The sequence below is a fragment of the Sipha flava genome, unplaced genomic scaffold (genome assembly GCF_003268045.1).
Source record: "Sipha flava isolate LNK unplaced genomic scaffold, YSA_version1 201_pilon_pilon, whole genome shotgun sequence".
NCBI lineage: Eukaryota > Metazoa > Arthropoda > Insecta > Hemiptera > Aphididae > Sipha > Sipha flava.
This window is the reverse complement of record NW_020272791.1, coordinates 328167-347394: the sequence shown is the minus strand read 5'-3', so window position 1 is coordinate 347394 and position 19228 is coordinate 328167. Positions and strand designations below refer to the sequence as shown.

Below are 19228 nucleotides of genomic sequence, written 5' to 3'. Positions count from 1 at the left end.
TAATAATAATAATAATAATAATAATAATAATAATAATAATAATAATAGTAATAATAATAATAATAATAACAACAACAATAATAATAATACTTATTATTATTATAATAATAATAGTAATAATAATTAATAGTAATACCTAATAGCATTGATTAAATATTTATACAAATGCTTATAGTTATAATAATTGTAATAATATTAACATAAAAGTTATAATTTAAAAAATATGTTTGAAACATTGATTTACCGTTCAGTCAATTTTGTATTTAACATACTAAAGTAGGTAACTCTAAAAATAATGACTCGTATAAAGTAGTCATAACTAAAAATTAATATACATAATGAGTATGATGAATTATTCAAATATAAAATTTGAGAAATCGATACAGTATTATTAAAAACAAATTGAGAGATATTTAAATTAGCTACATTGTGGTCATTTTTGTTATTACAACAGAATGATCGCAAATACAGATTTTTATATAAGAGGAATATTATATTCAGCTACTAAAATTCTATAACAACATAACGAGTCTAAGATATCGACTGATTTTCAAATCACCCTGTGGACAATGTATAATTATAATTCTAGCTATTTTAATGAAAACTCATCTACTCGTATGTTATAAGTTAATAAATATGTATAGTGTTCAATTCGTAATATGTATAATATGTGAGACAATAAAACGCTAAGTGCAGTAATCGTATTTAGAAATTGACATATTATTTCAAATTAGGAACAACCAATGATACCTTAATTAAAAACATAAAATATGTGTACTTATATACCATTGTTTTGTTGTCTCCTGTTATGGTTTCTGTTTGGATTTTCTTTTTATTTAACTTTAATAAAGTTACTTTATTATTCGAAAATTATTTGATATTAAAGCACCCCGGAACAATTATTTACCAAAAAATAATATTAATATGTTCTAAAAAATCCAATTGAACAGTAAATATTACTTTCTATTCTATATACACATTAAAAATAATAATAATAGTAATAATAACAATATAATAAATTAATTAAAGTTAGAATTCACAAGTTTACATCTTACGTTTTTTTATTTTTATTTTTAAACAAAATATATTTATAACATCTACTAAATGTTATGCAATTTGTATTTTGGTGTGTTAGACTTAAAACATAACATATTATGTGCTAATTAAAACTAATGACAATTGAAAAGCACATAATATGGGCATTAAACTCGATGTTCTGAAATTAAAACAGATACTAAGAAAAGACTAGCTACGTAAACGTAACTCGATCAAATATAGATAAAATATATTTTTGCCATAAACTAATTATAAATAAAAACTATTAATGTATTATTAAATAAAAGTAAATCTTTATACGTTGTTTATGTTGTTGTAATGGTCCAAAAATAAATTTAATAATGATATCACAAGCCGGCTTCATTTTACAGCCCTGAAAAAAAATATGAAATTAAAAACCATGTAATTCATAATTTATATTATAAAAATGTGATGATATAAATGTATGTATGTATATTATTAGTTTTTTATGATATCCCAATAACGAACAGTACTTAAGTGTTTTTATGAATTATTTTTTTTTGTACTTTTTTTGATACCTATTCGAACCATGAAAATCATAAAAAAAATTAAAATTCTAAAATCAAAAAGGTTGGTTACCTATAAACAAATTTTATACTGAAAAAATATTCGTATTGTGGCATATTACTTATCTTCAAATGTATTAGAGTAATTTAACGGTTAGAATTTGTGCTCATACCTATTACTTCAAACTTAAAAATTAAAAAAATATTATTATGTGTTTAATTTTCTAGTAGTAAATTATTATTAAAATTTTTTCTTGATTACTACTCAATATTATGATGGATAAATTGTGAGTTTAAACAGTACTTTTACAAGAAAAAAAATTTCGATGTTCAATAATAAAGTTATAATATAATAATGTAAGATTGTAATAAAGTAATAATGAATACCTTATTGATAAATATCAGATTTAAATTAATTTCAGATGAATAGTAAAAAGGATAAGCCATTTCGTTTATTTGAATGTTTTTATTTGATTTTTGTAATACTTACTAAATCAAAGGCATGTACATTTTTTTTTGTATTAGTTTTAATAAGTGTTTTGGTTACTAGAACCATTAGCTCCAGTATGTGTTGTGTTGTATGGTAGGCAGGGAGTAAAAACTGTTTTGAATGTGTAAAACTGGTCCATAGCATTAGCGTATATAGATTTTCATTTCGGAGGGGGCCGATTATGTATTTGATTTTTAGATGGAAGGGAAGGAGGAAGCACACTATTACGAAAAAATTAACACTTCACATTAAGACTTCTCGACTGTCTTTACACTATCAGAGAAATAAGAAACTCAATTTTTTTTAATGATTTATTATTTTTTAAAAATATAAAAATTACATTATAATAAACACATTTTTAATTAGAGTCACTCAAAATTCACCACATATTTTCTTAAAAGAATAAATATATTTTATAAATATAAAATTTTAAATTATCACATAAGCAACATTCTCAGTGTCGCGACAAATTTTCGGAAACTCTTAGCATTAAAACATTGGTATACATGTTAAAAATAACAATCTTTAACAATGGTGTTTTTTCTTTCGGAGGGGACCTCCTCCTATAAATACGCCCCTGGTCCACGGCTACCGTTAGTCATTACTCATTCGTCGAATCGAATATGTTTCATATGTTAAATTTTATCGTTGTCTTTGCTTAGTCTGAATGTATCGTTTTGGCAGTTTTCATTTTTGGTGAGTGTTATATTTATAATAATTCAAAGGTTATATTTTTTAATAAATGTTGTCAAAAAGTAAAAGTGGGAGATCATTTCAGGAACAATTGATGCGGTCCCGCTGTGGTGCAGGTACAATAAGTACACCACTATCGTGGAGCCGCGCCCGCTCTCTACCCAGCCTCAACCGAGGCAACGACAACACCGTTTCCGATACTACCCACTTACCTCGGAAAACCGGGCAGAGGTGGGAAAAGTTATCGGAACCGGTGGCAACGTACCGACCGATCGCCTGAAGTCACCAACCTTCTGCTTGTGACCGTCGGTGAATTAACATCGTACCTGCTTGTTTTTTTTTGTTTCTCCACCATCATCACCAGAGGACCACCCTTTATAAAATTATATTATCTACCCAGAGGCTTACCTAAACATTTTTTTTGGGGGAGAGGAGGGTTCAATATTTTAACTACCACGTATTTAAAATGTATTTATTTCACAAAATAATAATTTTGGTAATTCATTTTATAGTACCATGATCGACAATGGATTATATAAATAACCATAGTAAACAGTGGCGTATTTATGGCAGTGGAGGGTGGCCCCCCCAAAAAAAAAAATTGAAAACGTCAAATTTTAAACATATCAGTAACATAATAATTTTAGTTTGTTTATTTAATTGAGTATTAAAGTATAATTAAAGAAAACATTTTTTATAAATTTGATAATAATAATAACAATCGACCGCAGACACATGGTATATAAATAATCTGATGTGAGGAAATTATCGGTCAATATGTCGACGTCTTTGTCATGCTATCGATTAATCGAGATTTAGATTTTCAAACCGATGAAGTTATTGATGATTTGTCAAATAAAAAAACGAAAAATAGAATTTATAATATAATTTGTAATTTTGTTAGAGTAGTTTGTCAATAGTTTGATTTCAATAAGTTAATAAAAAACCTAACAATAAGTTGATAAAGAACATTTTATATTAATTTATAAAATTATTTCACTATTAGGTATGACACCCCCCTCCTCAAAAAAAAGTTTTTAAATACGCCACTGATAACAAAGGTTTATAATATTAAACTAAAATTGTCTAAATTTGTCTAAAATATTAAGTATTCATTTTTTTCTGAATTCGTTGAAATTCTGAGGGTGGGATTTGACTCTCCCCTCCAAGCACGTCCATAGACTAACCATAGCTATTAAACCAATGATATTGCTTGTTTTATAGAAGGAAACATTACAATAGTAATAATAATAATAATAATAATAATAATAATAATATTTTATCAAAATAAATTAATAAAAATCAGCTGAAGATTAGTGGTACAATTTAGTTATATTTAAAATAATGCACATTGTAACATATAGATGTTATACACAGAATATGAAAATATATATTATATAGATATTTAAACAAAATAATAAACAATAAATTAGTGATTACAGATTAGAAATTAGATAATATTGATGTTTGGTACAATGTGAATAACATTTTTAATATAGGCGTAAAGAAAAGTTGGAGTTTTTGTTACGAAGAGACAGTGCTCTTGGAAAGGGTGAGTTAGTCAGGTAGTTTGTGCTGTAACGTTGTATATAAAAGAGATTGAGCGGCTATTGTATGAAGGAACATTTAAATAAAATTTAGTAAGGAAGGAGAGTTGAAATATCTATTGATTAAAGTTTGAATAAAATGCGATCTGATTGGACTGTAATTATCGTTTTCTACGGGTGTGTTAATTTTATAAGAAAGAAATTAAAACAAAAAAAACGATTTTGGACACGTTCGATACTGTCAATAACTGATCTACTATATGGTCACCATATAATCAAAACATTGTCCAAAATTGACCTAATACGAGTATATTCTATTCACTCATAATTTAAATAAATGTTTGTATTTAATAGTCTATGTATGAGATATTCACACATTTTTATTAGTGATATAAATGATTATAAATAATTGAGTATTTAATGATTTATTTTTAATTGCGTTTAAAGTACTGACATTCTTCGTATATTTTAAATGACATTATGGTCCTGATGATTTTATGTAAACATAATGTTATTTATTGTACAGTGATACTAGTAAAATACGAAGATTAACTACACCGTTTCAAAGTTATTTATGTACAATGGGAATGTATGAATGAGTAAAAAAAAAAAAATAATGGATGTAATTAATGTAAAATAATTGTAAGAATAAATCTAGAGGCCATATAATAAAATCGTTTTATTCAATTGTAGTATTACAAAGTTAATTTTATATTTTTAGCACACATGTTGCATTTTAAAAATCGTTCAAGTAAACCTAAATTTATTCGAATATAATTGAAATTTGAATTTGTTGTACCATAATTTCATGATTTTTCAAATAAGAGTTAAAATATCGGATATACAATTTTTGATTATTGAGATATATAATATTATTGAAGCTTTTATTAACCTAAAAAGGGTATTTCTGAAACAAAAACACTTAATTTGAAAATCTAATTTCATCCTATTCCAAATAGATTTAAAACAAATTATGTATTTTTTAAAGTTATAATGAATAGTTGATTCAGAACTATTTTATTCTGGAAAATTGAGTTTAAACTATAATAAGATCTACGGCCAGAATTATAGTTTAAGCTCGTTTAGAGACATTTTTAAAAATGTTAAACATTTTATCATATTTCTGGGAACTTTGAACTTCCGGAATTTTTAATTTATTTTTAATGTATATAATTAAATGCTAGTTAATATCAAAAAAAAATTCTAGTATTAGACTGGATTTATTTTAATTAATTTGAGAGTGTTTACTAATTTTGTTTTTTATACTGTGTTTATACAAATCTAATATGATTGCAGAAATATTAGTAAAAATAAAATGTTCAAGTTATGCATGACTTACATAAATGTAATTGATTCGATGGAAATGTAAATAAATGGTTTAACTATTTTTATCATGAAACATTTATCCATCGTTCTATACTGTACTCTAGAGCAGCTATCCATCTGAAAAAACGGGAAACAAACATTGATGTAAAAAACACAACGAATATCAAGTCTTTACTAAATAATTGAATTGTTCTGCTATACTTTTTTTTGTCCACTTCAGTATCGGTATAAAAATAAAAATATCTGAACGACAAATCGGGTGGTATAAGCTCGAACGCAAATTTTCGTATGCTAGCGTTGACGGAACTCTGTACTTTGTAACCATGCAGACAAGCCATACCTGTAAAATTTCCAAAAACTGTCATATCGAACGTATATGTGGTGTTCTTTTTATGAAGAAAATGAATGTAATAATCACCGTTAGCGAATCGGGTCACGCTATCTACAAAAAAGTACAGTCTAGCATCTTTGAGAACACAATAATACTTCTTCCATGATTTTCCACAGTGGTGTACTAACGTGGAGAGGAAACCCTGGCAGTCCGATTCCGGATCGATAGTGACCACGGATTTTAGATTATTTTCATTGAGCCATTCCATCGACTATAGAGAGTGCAAACATTTAGATCTCACTCACATTCCTAATCTTATGTAACGTTTTTGATGTTCGATTGTGTACTTACTTGACATTTGGTGGCTTCGCTAATTGCTTCGATCCATCGTTCAGCATTTTCTGCACTATTTGCAGCTATGTGTAATCTGGTTTTCTTGTGGTCTTTCCTTTCCAAGCGAAAGCTGTACAGTCTCCCCGTTTCCGATGTCTTGACTACGGTGATTCCTTTGAGATTAAGTGCTCCCAAAGGATGTCTATCCTAAAGGTATGGTAATTGTTAAAAATATGTAATAAATATTAATGTAACGAAGTCGTAAACAATGTTAAACGTACTCGTTTCAAAGACGCTGACTTATAGTAGTAGAGACAATTGTCGGTCTTAAGACAAAAATATCTGGGTTGCCAGCAGTTTTTCATTTTTTTTGTTCCGATGCTAAATTTCCAGAGTATACTTGCTAAGACAATGCGTTTGTCAATCACAGAGGGATCGATTTGTGGCGTTAATATATCACAGGTTCTGGCTACTTCTAGTTCCAAGACATCGGAACCACTGTGCGCTACGTTGACAAATTCCGAGTGTGATGCGTCAAGGACGCACATGTCATTGATGCTGATGATTATGTCACCTACTTTGAGACCAGAATTTTCTGCGGCCGTTCCCGTTTCAATAGCGGATACTACTACTGGTTTTGCTCCATGAATGCGAAAACCAAATTCTCCAGATTCACGTTTTACCATTAAGCGCTTGTCACTATCTGTCAACATTTATTCTCTGTTAACATTTATTAAACACTCGGACCTGTATTATACCACAATTATACCAAATGATTTCGAAGCAAGTCTTTTGAACATTTCTAAACTGGATTTTCTATGTACCATTCTGTGCGTGATTGTCTGATATTTAACTCGGAATTCATGTTCTGAACATGTGGATTCAATAGAATCTCTTCGTTGCAATACCGGTGAACACTTAATGTCTGGATTTATAAAAATAAAAGACAATATTCTGGTTATTATAAACATGCAATAACATTATGTTTTGAATTTATAGGTACCTGGTAAATCAGAAGGTTTCTTCCATACATAAAACTCTTCTACTTCGTCTATGTATACCCACGAAAATGAAGTAAATGGTGTTGTGTAGATACCTGACCAATCATCGTCGTCAGAATGAAGACTAGAGCTGCTTCCATTTAATTTTTCCATACTTACATCAGTAGATCTAGTCATTGGCCTGAGGATTAAATATACATTATATTGTAATACTTCACTTTATTTATCTAATAGTTCGTTAACTTACCTTTCTCTTTCTCTGTGATTTTTCACTCTTTCTTCTGATTTTGCTCGAGTGTGTTCTGACCTATTATTTTTTTTTCTTTCTTCTGACCGATATCGTTTTGTCAGTTGTCTTAAAGGTGTGGATGGGGGTTCTTCTGGAGAATCACCAAATCCTTCAGGTGGCTTAACAATGTCTATGACTTCATTGTTTGTGTTGTTAGCATAATCTATATCAACCTCATTATTGCATCGCGTACATCTAGATGATAATGACGCTCTATTGCACGGATCACTGTAGAAAACAGAATCACTCCCTGGGCTAATAGAACGCAAAGACTCTGCACTCACTGTCTTCAAGTTTAAGTTATTAGTTTGAGATAAATAAGTAATTTGAGATACTTTTGATGATAAAGTACATTGAGGTTTGTCATCAAAGTTAAATTCAGTTTTTGATTTTTCCGTTTTATCAAGAGCGTTTTGTGGTGTTCCAAGTAAATTTATTTCTGGAAGTGATTCTCTTCGTTTTTCTGGTTTATTTATTGCTGGAGTTTTTTTATCGATAGAGCTGTACACAAATTTATTGTTAATAAAAATTAGAGATAAAATTTAATGACTTACTTAATAAATGTCATAGCGCCTATACTTTTTCGTCTTGGACTTGGTCTTCTGCGTTGTTCTGCACTTTTCAGAGATTCATCTGAAGAGTAGACAGGTACCGATATTTTAGTCGCAAAGCCATTACCCATCAATTTCTAAAAACATAACTATTCGAAGCAAATTTGATAGAAAACAATATTGATATAGACATTACTTTAATTAAATTTGAGTCAAGAACATCTGTTTGACTTGTGGTTGTAGTACGATTATCTGTAAATTGGAATATTAATATAAATCAAAAAATAATAATTACTTTGTCATTACTTGATGTTAGATTAGGACTATTTGAGTTATTTGGATTCGGTTCTTCTACATTTATAGACTTGCTTTTTGGTATAGATCTAAAATTATAATTATATTATAATTTGTGTGAAAAATAGTTAATTTTATACATGTGTTTAATTGTATAAACAAATTAACAAAAGCAATAGAAAAGTGCATTGGAAGCGATAATTCAGTTCGACTCTATCTAAACTACATAGGTGCATGCATTTTCATGAGCTTTATATAATTCTTGTATGTACAAATGTATTCTGAATGTATGTTATTCTTCGACCTCCAATCGACCTAAGGTATTCTATGCTTAACGACCTGCAACGAGCGGACCCTAATAAGCTCTATTTCTTTGCCTAGAATTTTGCTTTATTACAATGTTTACAACCTATCGTTGATGTGCTCACTTAGCCAATTTTAAGATGGATTTCGGTCTTATTCTTGTATTCTCGTCTGATGACGCAGAACTCCTATTATCCTCTATACTGCACTTCACGCTGTAACTAAAATAGTGGTAGTTTTTATTCTACTATCGGAATGTTATATTTTGCTGTTTTTTTATTTATTGATTCCGAGTAAATTATACTACCAAGTGTGCGCACGTAAAAGGTATGTTTTGTAAAAAGTTCAGAAAATATGTGCTTATCATGCATGTTATTGATGAAGTAAAAAAAAAAAAATACACATGGAAATACTTGTGTTAATAAATGTAACAAGTTTGAGAAATACATTTTTTTTTAATGATATTTTAAGGAGGAAAAACACAAATATGATCACCTTCCGGAAGTACTGCTTTCGTCATCACTTGAGTCTTCACCGTCTCCAAGTTCTTCATCAATCGGATCAGTTGGATCAATTGCAGTCTGTTAAAAATAATTACCATGTTTGTTAGAGAGCTTTGGGCTTTACACTTTTGATTCACTTACGTCGTGGTCAAAAATAGGATGAGGCAAGCTATATTTGGACGACTCACTGTCGAACGAACTACTTGTAATTGAAGGACCTTGAGTAGGGGTAGTGGTATAAGATGCACTATCTGTGGCTGTTACATAGTCCTCAGTAGAAGTTGAAATTTCTGATGGCTCTAGGACCACGGGGCTATTAGTTAATGCATTGCTATGAGTATTTCCTTGTTCGATTAAGTCTGAAGATTTTAATGGTAAATCGGTGTATCTTATAATTTTTTTTTGAACTACATCACACGGATAGTCGTCTTTCAGCTTAGTTTTCTTAGATACATTTTCAAACTGCAAGACCTGTTTGAATATTTTCCAATGTTTTGAAATTGATACCATTGAAATCAATAAACTGTTTAAACTATTTATTAAAAAAAAGTAAGTATCTACTTTTTAATTTCATATGAATCAATGATTGCAGAAACGTCACGAGTCACATGTTTTATGAAATTGAGATATTAGTAAAAACGTATACTAGTCGTGTATTTCTATGCGTTAAGTATAAAAACAGAAATAAATTTATATAATAATATATACTTATATATCATATCATTATTACATTGAATAAATGTCATGTATAGTTATTAATTGCCATACGAAATGAACTTCATTTTTCTCTCTGAATAGTGGGCATCTTTAAATTGCGGACAAAATCATAAACAGTCGAGTATGCCCGGTAAGTTTCACTGTAATCTATGATATTTACATTTCGAGCATAATTAATAAATTCATAATACACTACAAATAAACTGAAGACCTTATAAAATTTAAAAATCAAACAAATTTTTAAGAATGAAATGGAACATACAATATATATGTATAAAAATGAGTAATATATATATAATTATATAGTATAAACTATATATTTATGTATACATTAAATGTAGAAATAAATAAATAAATATAAAATGTAGAAGATATGTAAGCTGCGGCAAAAAAAAAAATTAAGATTACCTATACAATCTGCAACAAACCCGATAAGATACATTGTACAAACTGTGGCAATTTATTATATATATCTTCTATATATACTATATACATATATCGTTACGATAACCTACATATATGTTTATCGTTTAATTAGAAATAATATGTGTTATGACAGCTATTAGTCTAGAGACTCTTAGAGAATTAGGCATAAAAATAAATAAAAACCAATTTTTAAAATTGAAAAATATTATTATTAAAAATTATTTTAAGAGACCTTAATGATCACGTGTAGCTAAGAGTTAATATTTTGTTGTTTATTTTTAAAATATATTTTTTTCAAAAATATATATCTTGAAATTTGTCCATCTTCTTTCATTTGTTGCTGTTTGTTGATAAATTTGTATTTTTGCGTTGTCGTTTTATTTATTTTTGTATTATCCCTTCTTCTGCAATTTTATTTTTTTATATATGTATCAACTTATATAGTATATAAGTTTAGTTATATTATAACTAGTATTATCAAAAATAAAGGAACCGTTATTACCGATATGTTTCGTTAAAACTTAAAAATATATTTGGATTTACTATACCACTTTGTACGCAAGACGCAACATTTCATAATTAATTAAACGATATACGTACATAGGTACACATAGGTAGGTATATATGATTTAGGTAATATAATAAGTTGTATATATAGTAGGTATATAGGTAATTGCGCAGTTTATATAATGTATCTTATGAGTTTTGGTGCAGATTGTAAAATCTTAAATTTTTTTTGCCGCACTTTACAAATCAATTTTTAGAAAAAGGTTAATTTGGTCGCAGTTTACATATAGCCTAAAATGTGTTGTCTGAAGTATAAAGATATGTGTATTGTACGATCGGTTTTGAATTAAATATTCATCGTCAGATAAATCACAAAGTCAAAATAATTGGAACTGTAAATTGAGTAAAATTTACTTTTACACAGTATGTATAAAAGAAAAACAATGTTATAATAAAACAATCCTTTTATCTATACTCAGAATTTAAAAATTAGTTTAATTTAATTTTTATTTAACTGTTTTGTATTCATGGAAGTACACTTACAGTAGCTTGGGATAAATCACTTGGTTCATGTTCATTTGAAGACGATGGTGTTTTAACTCTATATGTACTTGGCGAGTCGGATAAACAAATATTACTTTTAGATTTATAAAATCCTTCACAAAGAATAATTTCGTTTTCGTGAAAATTTTCTAAAGAACCTTCGGCAGTCTGTAAATAAAATTATATTTTTTATAACAATTGTGAATTATAATTAATTAAAATATATTTTAAAAATTATATGATAGTTTATGACTCATGAGAAAATATTTTATATTGATTTGTATCTATATTATATATGTATTAGTTATTTGTGAAAAAAGTTAAATTTTACAGTTTCTCAGATACTTCATTGAATGATGTGAATTTAAAAACGGCGAGAGTATGGGTTATTAATGAGTTTTTTTTTCTACATTTTAATTTTACAATGGAGGATATATATTTTAGTAGAATTTAGAAAATTGTTGTACAAATTCAAGATATAATAGAAAGTAATATATTATTTTCGTAGGTAAATATTAATGATTATTTACCATACTACCCTCAAAACCATAAAGTTTATTTAATAATAAATTAATACAATTAGCTAAATTTAAGATTGATAGAGATTACAAATAGACAACAGAATATCTTTTTCCAAAAATAAAAATATTTGTTTGTTAAATAGTTTTACTTTGTGTTTGAATATTTTAAATTTGTATTAATTTTTAAAATTATATTTATAATGTTAAATCGTATTATTTATCGATATTAAGATTAAAAAAATGACTTTTAAAAAAAAATACTTACACATGAAGAAGCTACTAGATTTTTATAGCATTGTTCACCATCAGACACTGATGCTTCCACGTCTTCTCGACTTCTACTCCTTATTATCTCGCCTATTAAAATTTCACCATCTGACACAGTTTTCTGCAATAGAGTTTTGTTTCTTTTCCGAATCGGTGGGTCTTTGGGCTCGAAGTCAATTAATATTTCATTATTACAAGGTTCTGGAGGCCTATAAAGAACATGGATACAATTATGATTACTATGTCATAAATCTTTTGTATCTTAACAAGAATAAATAATATATTCGTAGCTACATTTACATGTAAATCAGTAATGTATATTTTAATAGAGTTTCTTTGAAGAAAAAAAAAAATAAGGATCAAAAGTCTAAAATATGAAATTAATCATCTCATATGGTATTTGTGGAGATGACACATGAAATGTGAAATGATGGAAGATTCGTGGTTCAGGTGCGGGGATTAATGAAATCAATGAATTATTCAGCTAGTATAGTAAACATTTGATCATTAACAAGCATATGGGTCGAATAAACTTTTATGTAATCACTGGAGTAGGAACTTAATTAAAAATGAGCCTTGAGTTTAATTCTTGCATATAAAATGGAAATAGTAAATTACATCATAGGCAGGGACGGTTCTAGGGTGGGGTTCAGGGGGTCAGCTGACCCACAATTAATATTTGTTGACAAAATTGGCCTCTTGGAAATTTTTTTCTCTTTTTAGATCTTGATTTGGACTCTTGGACAGTTTGCCCATCGGAGTTACTTAAAAAATGAATGTCATTTATGTTCAAAATTTAAAATTTTTCAATTCATAATTTATATTTTAAATTATATCGTTTTAGTAGAAAGTTAAGTAAATCATATTTTATTCCGTACGTTTGTTGTGCTGATAAAATTAGATTATATTTATTAATCATAAATAAGTTATTGCCGGTGGTATCACTAATTCTAAAATGTAATATAAATATACTTATACACTTTTATGAGCATATTGTGTTTTTTTTTTTTTTTACAAGGTATTAATTTCTAATTCAGTTTCATTCCTAATAAATGGCCTCTTAAAATGGCTTGACCCATAGTTCCCCAACTCTGGATCCGCCCCTGATAATAGGTGTAATAAATATTCGGATTTAATACAGATTATGTATGAAATATAAATGCTTTAAATTAAAGATAATGGTCATAGTAAATAAAAATATTACTAACATAGTTTCTGAAATTTTTATAATTATAATATAATGTATATTATACAGTGATTATAACAAAAGTATTTATTTTATTGTTGAGGTGTATCGATAAATCTAAACTTAAATTAATTTGATTGAAACCCCTGATTAATATTTTTAATACATTTTATTATTATTGTCACATTTGTATGTGTTATAAGTATGGTATATTTAATTCACAATAGGAAAACATTAATTAGAAGTGATATGAAAACAATGAGCTAATACTCGTAAATGTCAAAATAAATAAAATTATGTTACTATACAATGAATATAAAATATGCATGGAAATTAAGGTTGTGTATTTGTTAAATCAAATTGCCTGTTGTATCAAACTAATCTTTAATAAATTGACTCGATGTAGAGGTAGAAATGAAACTAAGATGTTACTATGAGTAAAACTTTTCAGTTCTCTTGTCTGATTGGACATTATAATAGATAGATAAATGTCAACAAACTCTTAATTTGATACACGCAGAAATGTGAGTCATTAAAAAAAGTTTATAGTAGTCATAAATTGTGGAATAATTATTGGTCAAGGAATAAGTTAAATATAAGTGAAGAAATAACGTTATTTTTGATTTGCGTTGATCTATACCTATTTTGTTACTAATGTCATTTTTATGCACTTTAAATGATTTTGAATGTAGTTAGTATACAGTAGCGCACATTCAATCTTACCAACATGGGTCAAATATTTACTAATAGCGACCACCCAGCCACTCCAAAATGATTTAAAATAGATTTTATCATAAAATAATATATTACCATACACTAGGTGTTAAAGAAAAATGTTATAAATTATAATATTTACTAATACCAGCCATAAGGCCTATAAAAATAGTCATCAACCATCCCCACTTAATTTTTTTGGGGAATCAACCGCTTTGACCCATAACGTGAGCTTCACTGTTGGTATATGGTAATATTTTGAAAAGAGTAGTAAACATTTTATTAAAAAAAGATAGAACGAAAAATTGGTGAAGACTAAAATATACATAATGCTATGTATATATTTCACCTGACAACTGATTTTGGAGATTCGTGTGGTTGAGGGTTTTTTTTCGAGGACGTTTTCTGCGAAACTAATTTAGTTTTATGTGGTGTTCCTGGACTAATAGATTTTACTCCATCCGTTTGGGTAGCTTGAACCTTTTGAGCTCGTTTTACTTTTTCTGTAAGACACACATAGAAAATGATTAATTGGATTACATAAATAATATTAATAGGGTTAAATTTTCAACAATGATCACGTTGACATAAAATAATACCTAATACGATAACTTTTGGGGATTCGACTGGACAGACAGGTTCTGGTGTTTTTCTTCCATCAATTAATCTTTCTAAAGATTTGCTGCTATTAGCTGATTTTAAAGAGACATTGTCAAATGACGTTACCGTGTGTGACCTGGCAAAACTAACGTGTCTCATTCTGAAAACAGAATATTTTATTATAAGTTTAAAATTATGATATTTATGATACATTACAAAATAATACCCAGTAATTTATCTATATAATAATACATGTGATATTATCTAAACATGTTAACAGTTCAATAGCAAACTGTTCATAAGCATGTAAACTTGGAAAATTTTAGAGCTTACTAAATATCCGAGAATCAATGTATGTATTGGAGAGTACATGAATTTGCCACTTAGCTAATATAAGTAAAATATATACTACGGTACTACGGAGTTATATATATCCACTAAGGTTTAAGTATCATGATAGTTGAAATTAAATAGAATAAAACTATGTAATCAAATTTAACTAAAATAAAAATATTTTTGGCCAATCAAAAATGATTGATGATTATTTTTTTAATTAAATAACTTGTATAATAATTACATTAAAAGTAAGAAAATTTACTAAAATTAATCATAATATCATGATTTGTATAAAAGTAATACCTGTTTGATTTATAAAAATATAAGCATATATGGTCAGTTATAAATAGTATATGTTAAATTTCATAGTTAAATAATTTGGTTTAACATAAACTTGTTTTTTATTTTTTTATTTATTTTTTTTATTAGCTTTTTATAAACTTATTTTATTTGTGATAATAATACACAATTATAGTATAGAGAATTTGAGCTTCATAAATATATATATGTATAATATTTATATAATATATGTTTAATTTTACCATTAGTAGTTGATCTCTATAAGATATTATATTTTTTTGTATATCTTTTTAATAATTAGATTTTGAATTTTAATTTTGGAAAATTAGTTTTCAAAATTTGAAGTATATTGAACAATTATACAATTCATATATGATTATATATTTTCATTCGTGATAATATGAATATAGGGTTCGCTATACAATATACGGTTTTAAATTTATATACATAATTAACGCAATACCTTCATAATTATATAAATTAAAATTAGTACTACAATATACATCATCACTTAATTGTTTGTAGTTAGTTTTCAGAAGTATATTTATATATTGTAGGTATATGATTCATTTTCATCGGTTGTTCTTATATTTAATGATTACGTTAATTATAATGATTACGTAGTGTATGTTGTGGTACTTATACTATTTTCACAAACGTTTAAAAGTTCCATTCCTTCCAAATATTTTAAATACACCTTATATTATCACGTTAAGCCAACTTTTGTGGCTATTATCTTCTCAATACTTTGTGACCTACCTCAGCCGTTAAGAGGAATAGTAATGCATATAATATATGCATAACATATTATGTTTTTAAAGAATTGTTCAAACCCGGTCAAAAGTTATCGAGTTACTGGACGGCAAAGTCGAATGGCAATGTTTTCATGGTTACTTGTCAATATGTAATGTACTTTTATTTTATTTTCTTTGGTAGTATTGATCAAAACCTATGGTTAGTACCTACGTGATTAATTTGTTATAAAAGTGGCATGGTGAGAGCATTTTATGCCTTATGTTATAATAATGGGAAAGTATTGTAATGTCTACTCTCCTACCAAGTTAGCTGTGGCATAGTAAGTTGTTTGAGAATAAAAACATTGGGAAAAACTTGTGCTACAGTTATAACCAAATGTAAACGGCTAAATAATGACCGAGATATTGAATATATATATATATATACATTATATTAAGTGTGTCTGTCCTAAGGGAAATGTTATTAATTACAGTAGTGTTTGATAACTAAGATTTATTTTTAGCCACTTAGTACTGCGACTGAGCTAATAATTAATCGAGTTATATTTTTTTATGTGTAAGACACTGTATACAATTATTTGAATTGTATCGCTAGTATTAAAATTTAATTATTTAATTTTTCAAACTCAATTGGATCACAAATAAAGCTCAAAATAAGCATATGAATATTTTGTTTTATGTATATTATTTTAGTAACAGTAAAAATACAATTTTGTAAAATATAAATATAAATATACTAGTAAAATCTCACATATATCTTTGATAAAACATTAGAAATTTATTAAGTAAAACTACTGTGAATACAAAGAAAATAATCTATAAATACATAAAATGTTATCACTCCTTATAATGATATTTGTCAACATTTTTATTGTACAATTAAGATCCTTATTGGTATTTATTTTACATTTTTATGTTTTCAAAACTTATAATTTATATTTTAGTATCTAATTAATAGCGAAGTCAAGCTATTTATAGATCTAACAATTTATTATGAATAATTGTTTTTTTTTTATATTTTTTAATAATTTATTATTGTAGACACTACAATTTACTCGTCTAGTGTATTAAGAATTCAATAATCCTGGCTAAAACAAAATATTAAAATAAAAGAAAATAATTATTATTGTATCAGAAAGTCTTACTAAAGTATACTTTAAGTAATTATGATTAAGTTGTGACATTATGACATATCTTTCATTAAGATGTCCATTGTTTAGTAGTATTAAAGTTTTTTTCCAAAAGCCATTTTCTTAAGTCTTTGGAAGAGAGAAAAAAATATATTTTCAAATTTTAACTTTAAATTATTTTAAAAAAAAATTTCAATTTTGAATTAAGAAAAAAGTAGTTAAAACATCTAATATTAAAATTGTTAAAGCATTTTATTACTCTCTTTTTTTTGTTGTTATCTTTCTAGTCGTGTGGTATGTACAACTGTCCACGTAGAATTTTCATTTTTACTTTTTTCTTCATTTTTTTTTATTTAGCTAAATTTATAGTATATTTAATAATTAGAAATTTAATTATGAAATATATTTTAACTATAATTTTTCTTGTATTTTTTTGAGACAAAATACTAAGGAACTTATAGATAGTTAAAATCATATTATAAATGTATTTTTTTATGAATTTAATATTCTATTTTATTTTAGATGTATTAAAGTTTAAGTAATGTGCAGAAAAAAATTATTTTTAACAATTATATTTATATTTTACAGAAATTGAGATGTGTTTTGAATTTGATAATAGTGATTATAACTCTATTATACTGTGCTATTGAAGGATTTTTCTTTCATATAAAGTATGTTTTCTATAAATAAATAGTTGACTAATTTAAAAATATACATGGAAAATTTCCATAAAAATCCAAAATTTCCATTGGAAATATTAAAATCGGTAATAGTTTTTCTAGTTTCAAAGTACGCATTTGCAATGTTATTAGTATGCATAAATGTATATTTAAATTCAGACATTTAAATTAAACATTCCTATTTGAAAAATGTGTACATAGTAAAAATGTATCAAATTAAAAATAATGTACAAATATCGTTAAATGTTTGTGTTAATTAAATCATTAAAATATTTAAATTGGTATAATTTGTAGATTGTTGTTAAGTGCCATAGTACCATTAAAATATATAGTGTAGTAGATTAAATGGAGTTGTCCACAGGTTTCAGTGACCGAAATTTGACTATCGTATTTAAAAGAATTTTTTTAATATTTATTTATACAATAATTATATATATTCAGATATGAAGTATTTTTCCTTTTGACTCCAATAAAGATAATTATAAGGAGGATTAATATATCTGGTCAATTACTAGATACTACTCGAAGTGATGTATGTGTGCTTTAATACTGCTCTGTAGAACTTTTATATTCTACCATTTTAATCGACAAAATATTTTATCAGTGACTGAAGTTCGATCGCATCACTAATAAAACATCAGTCGGAAACTGGATAGATAATATGTATATGCAAATCTTTATCGTAAAAACTGAATCGAAAATCCTTTTTTTCTTTAATTTTTTTTCAAAAGTTTCTGATTGTTCAATAGGTGTACGTTAATCTAATTATTATGGATAGACTACTTGATTGACCTAATAATATTATGTGCTATTTGTTATTTCCCGCAGTCTTACTGTTTAATAATTGAATAGTACTTAGCGTTGAATCTTTTTCATTACATTTTTTCAATCCCAGCAGAAAATATAGTAAGTAGTGTATTACAACTAACCTGGATGTAGATGGCGGTGGTGGAGGAGGCGGAGGTAAGTAATGAGGTGCACAGTGGTGAAATTCAGGATAATCGCATCCAGTAGCTCGTCCATGGCACGCAGAATGACACGTTCTGTGTGGATATTCCTAGAAAATAAAAACCTAACTCGTACATAAAAATATAATAACCTATTACATGATCGTTTTGTTTGTTGATTTTGAATAAAATTTTTACACTACGATTCAAACTGTTTATATAAATTTGTGTTTCATTGAAGTTTATAATGGCTTTTTACCACGTAGCGTGTTTTCGTGTGTTCGTGTGTGTGTGTGTGTGTGTGTGTATGTGTGTGTGTGTGTGTGTGTGTGTGTGTGTGTGTGTGTGTGTGTGT

At 26.9% G+C, this 19228-nt stretch overlaps 1 protein-coding gene across 2 annotated transcripts in view; it reads right to left on the bottom strand.

Moving 5' to 3' along the window:
* Positions 1-1037: 1037 nt before the first annotated feature.
* The window catches only part of LOC112682271, a 274831-nt gene continuing 256640 nt past the window's right edge, over positions 1038-19228 (bottom strand). Inside the window, exons 8-27 of one of the 2 annotated variants that reach the window (XM_025552809.1) lie at positions 18856-18983; positions 14725-14885; positions 14475-14628; positions 12224-12434; positions 11438-11605; positions 9386-9715; positions 9237-9322; positions 8867-8962; positions 8451-8527; positions 8341-8396; positions 8148-8281; positions 7552-8094; positions 7307-7485; positions 7073-7228; positions 6585-7006; positions 6322-6510; positions 6058-6241; positions 5841-5979; positions 5653-5756; positions 1038-1429 (exon numbers count right to left, since the gene is read on the bottom strand). In XM_025552809.1, the coding sequence (XP_025408594.1) occupies positions 5705-5756; positions 5841-5979; positions 6058-6241; positions 6322-6510; positions 6585-7006; positions 7073-7228; positions 7307-7485; positions 7552-8094; positions 8148-8281; positions 8341-8396; positions 8451-8527; positions 8867-8962; positions 9237-9322; positions 9386-9715; positions 11438-11605; positions 12224-12434; positions 14475-14628; positions 14725-14885; positions 18856-18983 (3465 nt within the window). In that variant the 3' untranslated portion in view covers positions 1038-1429; positions 5653-5704. The remainder of the gene's footprint in view (positions 1430-5652; positions 5757-5840; positions 5980-6057; positions 6242-6321; positions 6511-6584; positions 7007-7072; positions 7229-7306; positions 7486-7551; positions 8095-8147; positions 8282-8340; positions 8397-8450; positions 8528-8866; positions 8963-9236; positions 9323-9385; positions 9716-11437; positions 11606-12223; positions 12435-14474; positions 14629-14724; positions 14886-18855; positions 18984-19228) is intronic. The other variant, XM_025552810.1, reaches the window with a different exon arrangement.